Source organism: Lissotriton helveticus, chromosome 9 (genome assembly GCF_964261635.1).
Source record: "Lissotriton helveticus chromosome 9, aLisHel1.1, whole genome shotgun sequence".
Lineage (NCBI taxonomy): Eukaryota > Metazoa > Chordata > Amphibia > Caudata > Salamandridae > Lissotriton > Lissotriton helveticus.
In genome coordinates, this window is record NC_136070.1 from 786,509,905 (window position 1) to 786,526,059 (window position 16,155).

At 47.2% G+C, this 16,155-nt stretch overlaps 1 protein-coding gene across 1 annotated transcript in view; it reads right to left on the reverse strand.

The window, feature by feature from the left end:
- The window catches only part of RSPH6A (radial spoke head 6 homolog A), a 273,085-nt gene that overhangs the window by 200,691 nt on the left and 56,239 nt on the right, over window positions 1–16,155 (reverse strand). The window contains exon 3 of the mRNA XM_078660911.1: window positions 11,209–11,958. Within this exon, the coding sequence (XP_078517037.1) occupies window positions 11,209–11,958 (750 nt within the window). The remainder of the gene's footprint in view (window positions 1–11,208; window positions 11,959–16,155) is intronic.

Consider the following 16,155-nt stretch of genomic DNA (forward strand, 5'->3'; position numbering starts at 1 on the left):
AGTCCTATTGAGGTCGTCTTCGGGTCCAAGCGGTGAAGTCTCTCCTCCTCCTTGGAAGGGTGAGGGGGAGGATAGAAGGTAGGGAGGGTAATGGACTGCCTAGATGGAAAGGAGTTACCACCTTCGGCAGAAAAGCAGCCCTGGTCCTGGGTACCATTCGTTCAGCATGAATGGACAAGAATGGGGGCTTAGAACTAAGAGCTTGAAGCTCACTTACCCTCCTTGCCGAGGTAATTGCAACAAGAAAGACTGTTTTACAAGACAACAGCCTCAAGGGACACTTGTGCAATGGTTCAAAAGGCGAACCCATTAAAAAAGTGAGCACAAGATTCAAATCCCATTGAGGAACAATAAAGGGAGTAGGAGGGAATTTATTCAAAAGGCCTTTTAGAAACCTCAAAACAAAAGCAGATTTAAACAAAGACGGCTGATCCGGCAAACAGAGAAATACCGATAATGCCGATAACTAACCCTTGATAGTAGCAACCGCAAACCCTTGCTGAGCCAAGGAAAGCGCTAACTGAAGTATATCAGATAAACGAGCCCTAAAAGGATGATGGACTTCTCCCCGCACCAAGCAACAAATTTTGACCATCTATAAGAGTAAATGGACTTGGTGGAGTCACGCCTGGCCGATAAAATGACATCCACCACATCGTGCAGGAGAGAAAATGAATTCAGGTTGCCCCGTTCAATCTCCAGGCATGAAGGTGTAAGGTCTGGAGGTGGGGATGTAGAACCTGCCCCTCCATCTGAGAGAGGAGGTCTGCCCTGAGAGGGAGACAGAGCGGCGGGCACAAGGAGAGGTGGAGAAGATCTGTATACCACACCCTTCTTGGCCAATCTGGGGCGATCAATATGACTTGGGCCCTGTCTTGGCGAATCTTCCTCAGAACCCGAGGAATCAAGGGTATGGGAGGAAACGTGTAAAGGAGTTGTGAGCCCCAACTCAACTGAAACGTGTCTCCCAGTGCTCCCTGCATCGGAAACTGGAGACTGCAGAATGACGGGCAGTGCGCGTTCTCGTGAGTGGCGAACAGGTCCACCTGAGGAGTTCCCCACGTCCGAAAGACGTGACGAACCACCTCCAGATGGAGCCTCCACTCGTGATCGGCTGAAAATTGCCGACTGAGACTGTCCGCACGCACATTCAGAACTCTGGCCAGATGATTTGCCATCAGACAAATCTGATGGCCCTGAACTCCGGACCAGAGACGCAGAGCCTCTCTGCAGAGACACTGCGACCCCACTCCTCCCTGCTTGTTGACATACTGTTGGACCTGGCCCTTTTTGCAGGTTCACCCCGAGACTTTTTGCTTTTTCCTAGCCTGTTTCTGGAACCTGGTGTTGGTGATTTTAGGCCTTTGCGCACTTTTTCACTGTGGTACAGTGTATAGTGCGTGTGCTCTCTGTGTATGTATGGTGAGTCACCTGCCCTCCCATAGGAATGAATGGGGAATATGTATGCCCATGGTAGTTCCTGATGTGTGGGGAGTGCAGGGTCGAGTTTGATATGTGTGAACTCGTGAGATTGAATGCTGCGTAATGGTGTATGCAGCATGATTGTGTCTAGTCTAGAAGTGCCACTTTTAGAAGTTGGCATATTTGTGTAGTGAGTCTGCTGGCACGTGATTGGCTGGTGAGCCTGGCCCAGGAGTGCCTGGGCCTGCTTGTGGATTGACTGTCTGGCTTGAGTGTGACAGGGGCTGCAGAGCCCCCAGGAGGTTGTCTGAGTCAGCCCGTGGATTAAAGGCAGCATCTGCTGCCAGGGAAGTGGGTGGAGATCGCACCTGATAGTGAGTGAGGCTGTGCCTGCCTGCCACAATGCTGGCTCCACCCCCCCCGCTGGGCGACTGTCACCTCTGTCCCTGATACTGACAGGACTTCCCTATAACCAGTTCTAGCTGGGTCTCACACTGCCTGCACAAAGACTTCAAAGACTTTTCTGTGTATAAGAAGGGGCTGTGTCCCCTTCCAAAATGTTCTTGTTTCTGACTTGAATCTACCAGGGGCGGGCGCTGCCCAGCCCCTGGATGCCTGGAGGACTTCTGGGGGACCCCTCTGCCTTGCCTGGGCTGAGGGGGGACTTGGCTTTGCCCTGGATTCCTGCTGTTTTCCTGGACCCTGAAAGACTTTTTGCTGGATTTTGCTGCCCAGGACTTTTGGGGACCCCTTTGCCTGGCTCTCCTGCCCCCTTCACTCATGGGGGCTGCTTTAGTGCTTATAGCGCTGGGAGAGCGCTTTATTTTGGACCCGTAGCGAGCGTGTCGCTATCACCCATTTTGCGTGAGGTTTTGCAGGTGCCACCCTGCTTCATGCCCGATATCGCTATTTGCTTTGTTGCGGGTGCCACCCCGTTTATTTGATGGTTTGGCGAGTGCCCACCTCGCTTCTGCGTATTGGATGCTCCTCGAGGGTGCTTACCCCTCTCTATGCCCGTTAAACCCACCGCCGCGGACCTCGCGCCGCAAAAACAGGAAGGCCGGCACCAAAGCGCCTGACTCGGGCGGGAATTCCGGTTCTGCGTGGAAATCCCGCCCGCTGCCGCGTGTGGATTGGTCGGCTGCAGAACCTGCGGCGTGAGCGGTGCTGCGGGGCTCCCATGCGGAGAGGAGAGCCCCGCGGTGGCACCAGAGAAGAGCGGCTGAGAGTGCAGGCGGGGCTCCGATGGAAGAGGAGAGCCCTGTGCTGCTTGAGAGAGTCCCTGCAGACCAGCGTCCCCCACGGGCAGTCCGGTGAGTGAAGCTGCCAGGTAGAGAGGGGGGCGCGAGAGCGCGGCACAGCGTAGGAGTCCCTGGCTATAGCGGGACTCCCATGCGCAGAGGGGATACTTGTTTGATGCTGTAAGGAGAGGGGGGGGCGTCGGGACACATTGCCGGTGTCCGCCCCCACCCCCAGGGGCGCGATCTGTGCTCCACGGCCATAGTGTGTTCAGAGTCCCCAGTGGGGGACTCCAACGATGAGGGCCTGAGTGGTTGTGAGCCCGTGAAGCTTAAGGCAGCATTTCCTTGATTGAGAGCCAGAGAGGCTCCCTGCCCATATTTTGGTTGTAGAGCCAGAGAGGCTCTGGGGAGCATTTGGCCATTTCGAGCCCAGCGAGGCTCAGAGGGCTCCATGGGGCATATTTGTTTAAGAGCCTGTGTGGCTCCAACGATTGGGGCATGTGATGCCCAGAGCCTGTGTGGCTCCAGCGTTTGGCCATTTTTAGTTAGAGGGGGCGCCGGGGCACATTGCCGGTGCCCGCCCCCTCCTGCCTGCGAGGAATTTGTTTTTAGTGCCTGTGTGGCTCCCACAGTGGGTGCAGTTTGCGCCCAAGGGTCAGTGAGGACCCTGTCGCAGTTTCTTTGATAACTCCCAGCTGCCCAGCAATTAGTGGGCAGCTGCACCGTTTAGGTCTTGTGATTGTCTACAGGTGCCCAGCAAGTAGTGGGCACCTGCACCGTTTAGGCCCCTGACATTGAGACACAGGGCGTCTTAGCCCCAACAAGGCCAGTTGGCCTAGGGACTGCCACAGGTGGTGGCTTGTGTAGGTTTTGCGCAATTGTGTGGTTTTTTCCTTGCACCTGTGAATGTTTTAGGCATCATGTGTCTTTGCGCTATTGAGTTGTGTCTTTCTTTCCCTGCGCTGCACCTCTGAATGTTTTAAGCGTCATGTGTCTCCTAGCGCTGCACCTCTGAATGTGTTTGTGATGCATCATGTGCTTTGTTCTTAACACCGCTGAATGTGTAGGTTTATGCATCATGTGTTTCCCTTTACTACTCCTCTGAATGTATATTTATGCATCATGGGTAATGTGTTGTGCTTATACCCCTAAATGCTGTGTGATACTTAGGTGGTTGTTCTTTTCAGTACAGGTGGTCCTAGTGAGGTCCTGGTCCCCTGCGTGACATTCTCCTAAGGTGGTTAGGGTTGCGTAGGTGGTACTTACCTGTTCCCAGTAGTTACTGGATGTGATTTATAACTGTTATTTTGTTTTATATCTTATCTTCTATGATCTACAAAGTACTATTTCTAAATGTGTTGATTCTGACAGTGACCCATGTGGCCCTGTCTTGTAAATAATCCCATGTGAATATTGCCCGTGCCAGTTGGCACAATGTACATGTGTGATTTCTATCTGATGTGTTTTGACAATACAAAAGTTATTTTAATATAACCTTGTGTGGAGTTCCTTTTATGGTGTGCCTAGGATGTTGTTGCTGTTGTGTGCTGGCGCAAATGCTTTACACATTGCCTCCGAGTTTAGCCTTACTGCTCGTGCCAAGCTACCAAGGGGGTGAGAGCAGGGGTTATCTTGGCGTGTGACTCCCTTGCCCTGACTAGAATGGTGGTTTCTGCCTGGCTTTGGCGTCAGCCTTAGCTTACCAGAAATAGCCAGTTCTAACACATACCACATCGCAGGTCGTGTTGTCCATCAGGACCTGAACCGACCGACCGCGAAGGGAAGGGAGGAAGGCCTTGAGCGCGAGACAAATCGCCCGCAATTCCAGAAGGTTGATGTGAAGCAACCTTTCCTCTGGAGACCAAAGACCATTGATCTCCAGATCCCCCAGATGAGCACCCCACCCTAGAGTGGATGCATCCGTTATTACCGTGGCCACCGATGGAGGCAGTTGGAAAGGCTTTCCTTGAGACAGATTGCCCTCGACGCTCCACCATGACAGATCCACCGCAGTTTCTCTGGAGATCCTGATAGACTTCCTGAGATCTACGTTGTGTTGAAACCACTGTCTGCGGAGGCACCACTGGAGTGCCCTCATGTGCTAGCGTGCATGGTTGACCAGCAGAATGCAGGAAGCCATGAAATGAAATGAAATGAAATGAATGAGAACTTATATAGCGCTACTTAGCCCGAAGGCATCAAGGCGCCTATCAAGAAAAAAATCACAAAAAAGGCAGATCCCGAAACTAAGGGTAGGCTTTGGCAAAGAGCCATGTCTTCAGAGCCCTTCTAAAGGCTTGCAATGATGGCAGGGACTTGATTTCACAGGGCAGAGTGTTCCACAATTTCGGAGCAAGGCTAGAGAAAGCCCTGCCTCCCCACTTAGCTCTTCGAACGCGGGGGACTGATAGCAAGACCTTTTTGGAGGAACGAAGGTTTCTGGAGGGGGCATACAGAACCAGCAGGTCTCTTATTCCTCCCGTCCCATTCCTGTTCAGGGCCCCATAAATCAAACAGAAAACCTTAAAGGAAATCCTGGCTTCAATCGGACGCCACTGCAGGGATTTCCTAGCGGCAGTGGCTGACGAGCGCCTGGGCACGTCCAGCACAAACTTAGCCGCAGCGTTCTGCACAATTTGTAGTCGCTGTAACAGGCCCTTGTTTATTCCTGCGTATAAGGCATTACAGTAATCGAGCCGGGAAGCTATTAATGTGACCACAATTTGCTTGCGGGCTTCCAGGGACAGATAATGTTTGATCTTCCGCAGGATCTTGATAATACCCCAGCAAGTGGATATTGTCCTGTTCACTTGTTGACCCATCGCAAGGGCCGGATCGATCAAGACTCCCAGATTCCAAGCCAGGGCCGTGGGTCCAGGGCAAGCTCCCAGGGATGAAGGCCACCATTCCGCGGACCAGATGTCCTCCTTCCCACCGAACACTAGGATCTCTGTCTTCTCGCCGTTCAGCCTCAATGAATTGTCAATCATCCATTGAGCAACTGCCTCCATACAGTGTCTAAAATTGGAGGCAGAGGAGCTGACGGACTGGGCGAGAGACACCAAGATCTGAGTGTCATCAGCGTAGGAGACTACCTCCATCCCAAACGATCTAATGAGCCTGGCAAGTGGGGTCACATAGATGTTGAAGAGGGTCGGGCTTAATGCCGACCCCTGTGGGACCCCACACTGCACAGGATTGGATGGAGATAGGAACTCCCCCAACTTGACTCTCTGTTCCCTCTGGTCAAGGAAGGAGGCCAGCAAACTGAGTGCTGGCCCCTCCACCCCCATCTCCCTCAGCCGAGATATTAACACCGAGGGGGACAGGGTATCGAAAGCAGCCGTAAGATCTAACAGGATGAGGAGGGAAGTCTGGCCCTTATCAGCTCTGGTGCGAATGTTATCAAGCACTAAGGTAAGGGCCGACTCCGTGCTATGACCCCTCCGAAATCCATGCTGCGAGTGATCCAAAAGACCAGAGATTTCCAGAAATGTTGCAAGATGCTGGTTGAGATGGGTTTCCAGCATCTTTGCAGGAGCTGGGAGCAGCGAAATTGGGCGAAAGTTTTTAAGAACCTCCGGGTCTAGGGTAGGCTTTTTCAAAAGGGGCTTAACCACCGCCCTCTTCCACTGAGAGGGAAAAATGCCATCCCGCATTGCCCTGTTCATAATGTCCAGTAATGGGGGCAAGAGAGTTTCCTTACACTGTTTAAGAAGTTTAAGTGGGCAAGGGTCAAGGGGAGACCCAGACCTGGTCTTACTCAAGAGAACATCCAGTTACTGAAGGGAAAGAGGTGGAAAACTGGACAAACACACCAGGGAAGGAACCCCGGCAGATACTGAGGGGGGGATGGATGGAGAGGGGGAGAAAGATATTGACGCCCTTTGTAACTCTAAGGCCGAATAAATTTCGACAATTTTTTAATGGAAATATTGGGCAATATCGTCACAGAGCTGCTGTGTGCTAGCGACTGGGTCCGGGGTCTGCAGGGTAGACAGCGAGTCCGCGATCTTAAACAACTCTTTCGGCGAGGTAAGCGAGGTAGTAAGATTTGTAAAATACTCCTGCTATGCTCTCATAACCTCAACCTTGTATCCCCTCAAAAGGGATTTGTGGATTTCCCTGTCCTGCGTAGCCCAGCTAGCCCGCCAGAGTCGTTCCTGCTTCCTACAACCCTGTCTAAGTAGTCTTAATGACACCGAGAACCAAGGGGCCGACGGCCTTTTTATGGCAGAGTAGCGTAGGGAGGCTGGAGCCAATTCATCCATAGCTACAGTGATGGAGTTTTCTAACTTAAGTACAGCCGAACCCACATCCACCTCCGTAGAAATAGCCATAATGGGAATCAGGGGAGCACGTGAGTCATCAGACCGAGCAGACGGAGGACCTTCAGGACTGGAACGACCGCTCCATTGTGAAATAAAGGAATCATCTCCTGTATGTCCCGAATCCGCTGTGGAGGAGAGAATGCCCGACATACAGTTGTATCCAGTACCGCACCAATGAACAGGTTGCGCTGTGAGGGCACCAGGTGAGACTTGGGTACATTTATCAAAAAACCCAACCTGTACAACAACTGAGTTGTGACTTACAAATGATGGAGCACTTCCTCTGGAGATTCTGCCTTGATTAGCCAATCGTTGAGATAAGAGAATACTGGAATCCCTGACCTTCTGAGATGTGCAGCCACCACAGCCATCACCTTGGTGAAGACTCGAGGTGCAGTAGTAAGACCAAACGGAAGGACCACAAACTGGTAGTGTTGCGACCCCACCGTAAAACGGAGATACTTCCTGTGCGACTTCAGGATCGGGATATGAAAATACGCATCCTGCAAGTCGATCGACACCATCCAGTCTTCTTCCAGCAGCGCCTGAAGAACCTGTGCAAGGGTGAGCATCTTGAACTTTTCCTGCTTCAGGTAAAGGTTCAAGACCCTGAGATCCAGGATTGGACGAAGTCTGACATCCTTCTTGGGAATCAGGAAATACCGGGAGTAGCATCCCTGACCCCTTTCCTGCTCCGGAACCACCTCTACTGCACCTTTTCTTAGCAACGCCAGGACTTCCTCCTGCAGGAGCAGCAGATGGTCCTCCGAGCAAAAACCTTGGCAAGGAGGGTAGTTGGGAGGGAATTCCTGAAAGGGAAGAGCAAACCCATTCTCCACGAGATTGAGAACCCATAGGTCCGAAGTGACCGATTCCCAATCCCGTAGAAAATAGGTAAACCGGCCCCCCACTGGACCCGCATGATCCGGAATGGCGGATCTAGGGCTGCTTTGCTGTGTTGGGAGGGGGGTGGGTAGAGGGAGAGGAAGAGGAGGAGGAAGCTTGACGACCTCTAGGACGAGCTCTTTGCCTGCCCCTGTATTACTTGTACAGCTAATTTTGCTGCTGCTGCTGCGGCTGCTGTTGCGATTGTTTGTAGGTCCGAAAGGAAGACCTGCCAAATCCTCTGAATCTTTTTCCCACAGTACCCCTGGACTGTAAAGCCAAAGATGTTGCAGTCGCTCTGCTGTCCTTAAACCTTTCCCAAATAAACCGGACCCATCAAAGGGCAAATCCATCAAGGCAGCCTGAACATCCGCAGAGAATTCGGAGGACTTCAGCCATGCAGCTCTCCTGGTGGCCACTGAAGATCCCATCACTCTTGCCACAGAGTCAGCAGTGTCCAGCCCACTCTGAATGACTTGCCTAGCAGCAGCCTGAGTGTCAGCAAACACCTCTTGAAAATCCTTCCTATCCTCCTCAGGAAGCTTTGGAACCAGCTGTTTGACTGAATCCATCAATGCATGGATATAGCGTCCCATAAGACAAGTAGCATTTGTTGATTTAAGCGCCATACTTGCCAAGGAAAAGACTTTTTTCGCAGCCTGGTACTGCTTATTCGATTCCTTATCCCCAGGAACTTGTGGAAAAGCGCCCCCAGATTTTTTCGAGCAGGCAGCCTGCACAACCAAGCTCTCTGGTAAAGGGGTGCGTGGATAAAAAGTCCGGGTCACCAGGCGCCAACCTGTACCTTCTCGCAACAGCCCTCGAAACAGCAGGGGCTGTAAGCGGTCTTTTCCAAACCTCAGATATAGGCTCCGCCAAAGCATCATTGAAAGGGAGCCTAGGCTCGACAACAGAGGAAGGTGAATGAAGGACCTCTGTTAGTATATTGGACTTAAACTCTGCAGTAGGTAGTGTTATATTCAACAAATCTGCAGCCTTCCTTATAACTACGTGATAAGGTGTCACATCCTTAGAAGGGGCGTCAGAAACAGAGGCCAATTCCCAATCAGGAGACAGCTCAAGGCCACTAGCCTCTATTAGATCGTCGAAAAGATCCTCCGAATCATGCAGCTCACCCTCTTCTATGTATGCATCACGGACCCTCTGCTCTTCCAGAAGCCTCTGGGCCTCACGCCTCGACCTCTCCTTCAGGAATGACGTAGACGGATCAGGAATCGACTCCGCCGGAGCCGGCGTCGAACTCAAAGCCGGAGGGCCAGACAGCTGAACATGAGGTCGGATAGGATTCGGCATCGGCGTCGAGGGTATCGGCGTCGAAGGTCTTGACTTCGAAGGCTTCGGCGTCGAAGGCTTCGGCGGTGCCGAGAAATGCTAAGGCAGTGTCGGAGCTGGCATGAATGGCATGAAAGGCGCAGGAGCGTAAGTCTGGGGAATACCCAGATTGTATGCCAATGGACCCGTGGGACCAACCGGTGCACCAGAGGGGTACATAGCTCTTGAATATACTCCATACATAGCATTCAGGAACTGAGTAGGGTCCTGACCTGGAGCCGGAAAAGCTGGATAAGAGCCCACAGGTTGCTCTCGAGGGAGCGGAGTCTTCTCGACTTCGACCTCTACCTCAGGCTGGTGCACCGGGGTCGACGAACCCGCAGGCAACGGAGCCTCCTCTTCTCCTTCTTCTTCTTCTTCTCCCTCACCCTCATGGACAGGTGAATGAGATGGAGCCGGAGAAGGATTCAACAACGGCTTCGGTGAATGAACGGGCGAATCCACAGGCGAAGCCTCACCCTCGGAGTCTTGAGTCTCTGGAGTCGGAGTCACCACATCCTTGCAAAGCAACTTCACCTGCAACTTGGGTCTCGAGCTCAAGTCCTTGCCAGAGTGATGACGAGACTCATGACTTCTCTTCTTGTGCTTCTTCTTTGATGACCTTGAAGCATGCGCCGAAGACGACCTCGAGTGCGACTTCGAACGAGACATCGACCGTCGAGTCCGTGACCTAGATCTCTTCTTGTCCTTCTTAACAAGGAGCTTTGCCTCCCTTTCACAAAGTGCCTTGGGATTCATCTTCCTAAAAGAAGAACATTCTTCGACATCATAGTCCAAACTCAAACACCAAACGCAGCACTCATGCGGATCCGTAATCGACATCATCTTGCCGCATTCTCTGCACGGCTTGAATACGATCTTCTTCGTGGACATCTATACAGGAGACAAAGAAGCAAGAAGACACCGAAAAGAACAACAGTAACAAAGTTACTAAACTGCTACAGAGGATCCCTCGAAAACCGTTAGCGTCGACGACGCGGAAAAAAGGGAGAAACTGATGTCATCACGCCGGCGTGGGGCTATTATGGAGTCAGTGACATCAGCGGAGTCGCGCGCGATGCCGTGCCTCTGTGACGTCGTCCACGTCGGCGCAAAGCTACAAAAAGAATTTCCGAATGTTGCTGACGCAAGGGGAAATTCACAAGGTGAGGAATCCACTGGCAGATGTATCCATCAGAAGTAAGGAATCTGCAGCTAGATGTCTCTATCAGATATCACAGTTTGTACTTCCAACAAAAAAGTTCTGTTTAAAAGGCGAATCTTTGCATATTTTTGAGGGTGTTTGCTTTAGGTTTCTTGAAAGCTGTGCATAGATATATTGTTTTTCCACATGATGTTCTACATCCCATGTTATAGTTTGGTTATGTAGTTGATTTTTGAGCTAACGTATAGTAAAATGTGCTTGATTTTAGTGGATTTCCACTTTGTTTTTATATGGTTTCGGGAACCTTACATTTAAAAACAATTGATAGTTGGAAAGCAATTTTCTGTAAGCATTCACTGCACATTAAAACTGAAGAGGTTTTGCAGTGGGATAGCACATGCTGCATGCCACTATTTGCATAAGCAAGATAACAGGACTCAATAATGAGTCTGCTGTGACGTTATTGCAAGGGCATTAGCTGCAGCTGCAACATTCAAAGCCGGGAACAGACAGATCAGGGCTTCACAGCAGTGTTGAATAGCCAGTAATGTGTATTCTCCCCCTAAGAGCCAACAGGGTTTTGTAAACAGCCTAAATGCTGCATATATTCTTGCAGGGAACGTCTGCTATGATTTTTAGGTAAAGGGAAACATGGTGTGTCAGTTCCTGATAGTGTTCTTGATGGATACATCTTGGGTCTGCCCCCTTCCAAGCAGAAATTGGTTAATGAGATGGGTAAGTTGACATGAATATGAAAGGAGCCTTAAATTAGAGGTTAGATCATTAAAAGAAATAATTATAAACACCTTATTCATTTGAACTAAGCCCTTACCTGTGGTAGAATATGCTGCACATGATGCACCCAATTAGAAAGTCCATCAATCATCTCCGGAGCAGAGATACCTTCAAAGTCAGGATTTTCTTCATAGGTGTCTCGGACTGCTCCTTCCTCCTCCTCAGCTTCTTCTTCACCAAACTGAAAGAATCCCAAAGGGCTGACCTGGGTGCCAGCGGAGATTCGGGCAATTTGAGCCCGCAGATAGTTACTTTCATTACCTGGGAAAGGGGGGTAACTCACTATGGGGGCATCAAGCCGACCAGTGAAAAACTTTTTGATTTGCCTGGCCACAGTAATATGGGCTGGCAATACAAGAGGGAGTCTCACCCAAGGTTTGCCTGGCTCATTGCAAACCAGGTAGGCATACTTGTTGGCCCCGGTCCGGTTGTCTTCCTTGGGGACAACTGGTGGGGGCTTATAAGTGGACTTGGGGGGGCCAGGATCCTGCTCCTCACCCTCCTCCTCCACATCCTCCTTGAGGTCACTGGTGTCTGGTTCAGTCTCCTCCACCTCTTCCTCCTGGTCCATTTCATCCTCTCCTTCTCTGAACTCTACCTCAGCCACAATGTAGTTGGCCTCCGTTCCCAAGACTTTTCCCCAGAATCTGCACTTCTGGATGGGTTGAGAGTCAATAAGCTGCTTCAGAGCGAGGAATATATGGTAAATCTCCTCCTTGCTCAGGCCTACTCCACCTTGCTCAAAGAAGAAAGCAAGCTCCATCACATTTGGGAGGGGAGTCTCCAGCTGTCAGAGAAAGACAATGCGTTAATAGTGAGTCAACAACATACAGGATTAAATCATTTTTGACTCCTAAATCAGAAGAAGTAAAAATGTCATACTAATAAATTGCCTTTTTCTGGTCTATAGAAAGCAGCATTGTGTGGTTATTGAGAAGGAATTTAATGATTGGTGGTAAAAAAAAAACATTATCTCAACTGTTTCTTAAAACAATATTTTGTTCCATGCTATGAAAAATGGCTAGGTATTACATTTATGCAGAAGGCTGTTTAAAACATTTACAGCTGGTGAAGACTGCCAGAAGCATCTAGCCTCTCCGTTTCGCTGCCTGCAGAAACACTGGAGACTCAGTTTAATCTGCAGGTCTTTCAACAGTCAGAGCACAACCAATAGCCAAAGGATAAAAGATTGTTTTATCTGAGAGTAAATTCTGAAAGTGAAAGGTAATGAACAAGGTGTCTACCATCACAGGAGCACAGGAGTATGATAAATAGATGACCCAGAAACAAAAACAGGCACACATTTGGAATAAACCAGGCACATATCAGTGGTCTACCTAGAACTACCTAACACTCTGTTAGAACTTGCATCTTTGAAGTAAGTTTTCAAGGAACACCCTGGCACTCACAATATCACAAATTTCATCTGAGACAGTAATCTGTCAATTGGACCCAAAGACAAATAGATGAGGAGAGATTCCTCATAACAAAGGAAACATTAAAAGTGCAATCATCTATTACATTAAGTATTTATTTCTTGTATATCGTAAGGTGTTATATTTAATACAAAAACACAAGAGCTAGGACATATGAATTATGCTTGGTACATTCCAAGGAACTTTCTTGCATGATGCCATGACGGTCCAGTCCTTGTATAATAAAACACACCAAAGACAGCCAACGTGCGTTCACCACCTTGACTTTCTCAAGGCTGTAAGGACAATGGTGAAAAGGAAAAGAACATGTAATAATTTATCAGTTTCTAGAAAGTTTAAAACCATTTTTTAACATCCACATAGGACAATGTATACCTAGAATCCAGTAAAAAAGGTAGCAAAAAAAATGTGTGCAGCAAACCGTTTCATCCCAAGTGAACAATGAAAAAAATAATGAAAATAGGATGAAAAAAGAAAGAAGACAGAAGATGAGAAGGCTCGATACCAACCGACGAGTGAACATGAAAAAGAGAGAGAGAAAGGAAACAAAGACAATATTCGTGCCTAATGTTCCAATATTTAAAGTGCATAAAGTAAATAACAAATCATTTACCAAGTTACCAACCAAAGAAATGTGGTAACTAGCCTGTATTCATGCAGAAGAGAAAGATGAATTGGACTCGTGACCTTTACGTTGTTCTGATCACTACGGAGAAGTTAGACAGCTCAAAAGACGTAATCCGAGTGATTCTTAAAATCAGCATTTAATGCTTGAAATAAATGAAAGTATATTAATCAGTAAACATCAAAGACACACAGGTATCTCTAGTGCTTATAAATATGTATAGGTCACTAATTTAACCAGAATAGCTCACTTTGAAAATAGCAGTGTCTCATTCATCTTCGATCTCCGTTACCGCTGATGATAAAATACGCCAGTATCCATAAAGGTCCCTATTCATATGCTCAGTGAGAGAACATTGCTCCAAATGATTTCATCAATGGTAATTTGCATCATCAGGGGTACTATGATAGGTCCCTAAGACAAAAAATGTAATTATTTAGTTGTTGCATACTACCTAAGAAAGATAATTTACATTAAAATTGAAACATGTCCCGACAATATGCGTTTGAGTAATATTACATATGTTTTGTGTTTCTATGCTACGTTGTTGTGCAGGCCTATGTTTGGATGCCAAGATGATCAAAGTTCAAATTTCAATTTTGAGTGCACATTACTCATTTTATTTTATATTACAAAACTGCCTGTATCTTGAAACGTTACTAGGGGCGAGCAAACAACATGAGTGCACATTACTAACTTCTAATTATATTCAACTGTTGTCCGTGTTACAAAAAAATATAATGATACGGGTAAACACAGGTAATAACGCCAGCAAGTAACGTGGGGGCTTACTACTGCCTTGAAGTTACGTTCTAAAAATTCCCTGTGTTTTGGAAACATAGCAAATGGGTAACGACCAAAGTAATAACACAAGCAGGAATTGCTGCTGTACAACACTACATTTATACCCCTTTGGAAAGTGGCCCGATCCTTTAAAAATAGTAACACGAGTAAGAGCGCAATGTTCTCTCACTGAGCACCTTTATGGACACTGGCGTATTTTATCATCAGCTGTAACGGAGACCGAATATGAATGAGACACTGCTATCTTCAAAGTGAGCTATTCTGGTTAAATTAGTGACCAATACATATTTATAAGCATTAGAGATACCTGTGTTTCTTTGATGTTTACTGATGTATATACTTTTATTTATTTCAAACATTAAAATCTGATTTTAAGAATCACTCGGATTACGTCTTTTGAGCTGTCTAACTTCTCCGTAGTGATCAGTACAACATAAAGGTCACCAGTCCAATCCATCTTCCTCTTCTGCATGACTACAGGCTGGTTACCACATTTCTTTGGTTGGTGACTTGGTAAAAGATCTGTTGTTTACTTTATGCACTTTAAATATTGGAACATTAGGCACAAATATTGTGTTTGTTTCCTTTCTCTCTTTTTCATGTACACTCGCCGGTTGATATCCGGCCTTCTCATCTTCTCTCTTCTTTCTTTTTTCATCCTTTTTTCATTTTTCACTTGGGATTAAACGGTTTGCTGCACAATTTTTTTTTACTTACCTTTTTTTCACTGGCTTTTGGGTATACATTGTCCTATGTGGATGTTAAAAAGGTATTACATTTCTTGAAACTGATAAATGTTTATATGTTCTTTTTCTTTTCACCTTTGTTCTTACAGCCTTGAGAAAGTCATGGTGGTGACGAAACACGCGTTGGCTGTCTTTGGTGTGTTTTTTTAAACAGGGACTGGACCGTCATGACATCATGAAAGAAAGCTCCTAGGATTGTACCAAGCATGATTCATATGTCCGAGCCCTTGTATTTTTGTATTAAATATAACACGTTGTCGATATACAAGAAATAAATCATTAATGGAATAGGTGATTGCATTTGTAATCTTTCCTGTGTTATGAGGAATCTCTCCTCATCTATTTGTCTTTGGGTCACATTGACAGATCACTGACTCTAATGAAATTTGTGATATTGTGAGTGCCAGGGTGTTCCTTGAAAATGTATGACAAGACACTGTTGTTTCTTGTGCTATATACGCCTTAGGAAGTGGGGTGTTTTACCCCAAGTGGCACCAACCTGATGTTCCTCTATGTAATGACTGTTTTTTTTACTGTTTAAAGTCTACACTTTGAGTAACTTTGAGGTGCAACATTTATTACCACCACTACCTTCTTGTGTTTTTTATCTTTGAAGTAAGCCCTGCCATTTTCATCCTGCTACTATTTCAATTTCAAAATACTTTATTCGGTATTCGTTGATAGAAACCATAAAAGTTACAATACAACTAGTTACATATTTTAAAAAAACGCTGTATGTAAAATTTACAAATATAAAAGCAATGATTAATTTATACTTACAATATTAGCACATATGAGAGGCAATTAATAAGAACCTCAAGTAAAAGTAGTAAAACACAGCAACATATTAAAAATCCCAACTTTTCCTGAGGTTCATTGCACATTTCAAGAAGCCGGCTACAAAAGGGATACAATCTGGTTTAAGTAATTGCAGATAAAATAGTGCTGGACGTACTTGCGCAAACTTTAGATGTCTTAGGAGCGATTTAAGATAAAAGGTCCTGGGAAATTCATAATATTTCCAAAAGAAAACAAAGTGAAGCAAGTCCTGTGGAGACTTATTGTCGCAGCCACAGGATGCTAACACCGTTCCCTTATGACTGCCCCTAGGAACTGCTAATAAAAGATGGAAAAGGTTCAATCTAAACCTGGTTAAAAGAAATCGCTCATAGGCTGGGAGCGGCCAAAACCAGTACGGCTCCATGCCCAGGGAAGATTTAAACAATAAATGTGTCCTCACACTGGGTTTCTACAATTCTCTCTCCTCTCTTCCCATTTGTTTTCTTTGTGTGAAGGAGTGCTTTATGAGCCTAATGTCCATTCTTGTAATACCTTCGGGTTTTGAAAACAAATCAGGTCGCCCCAATATCATA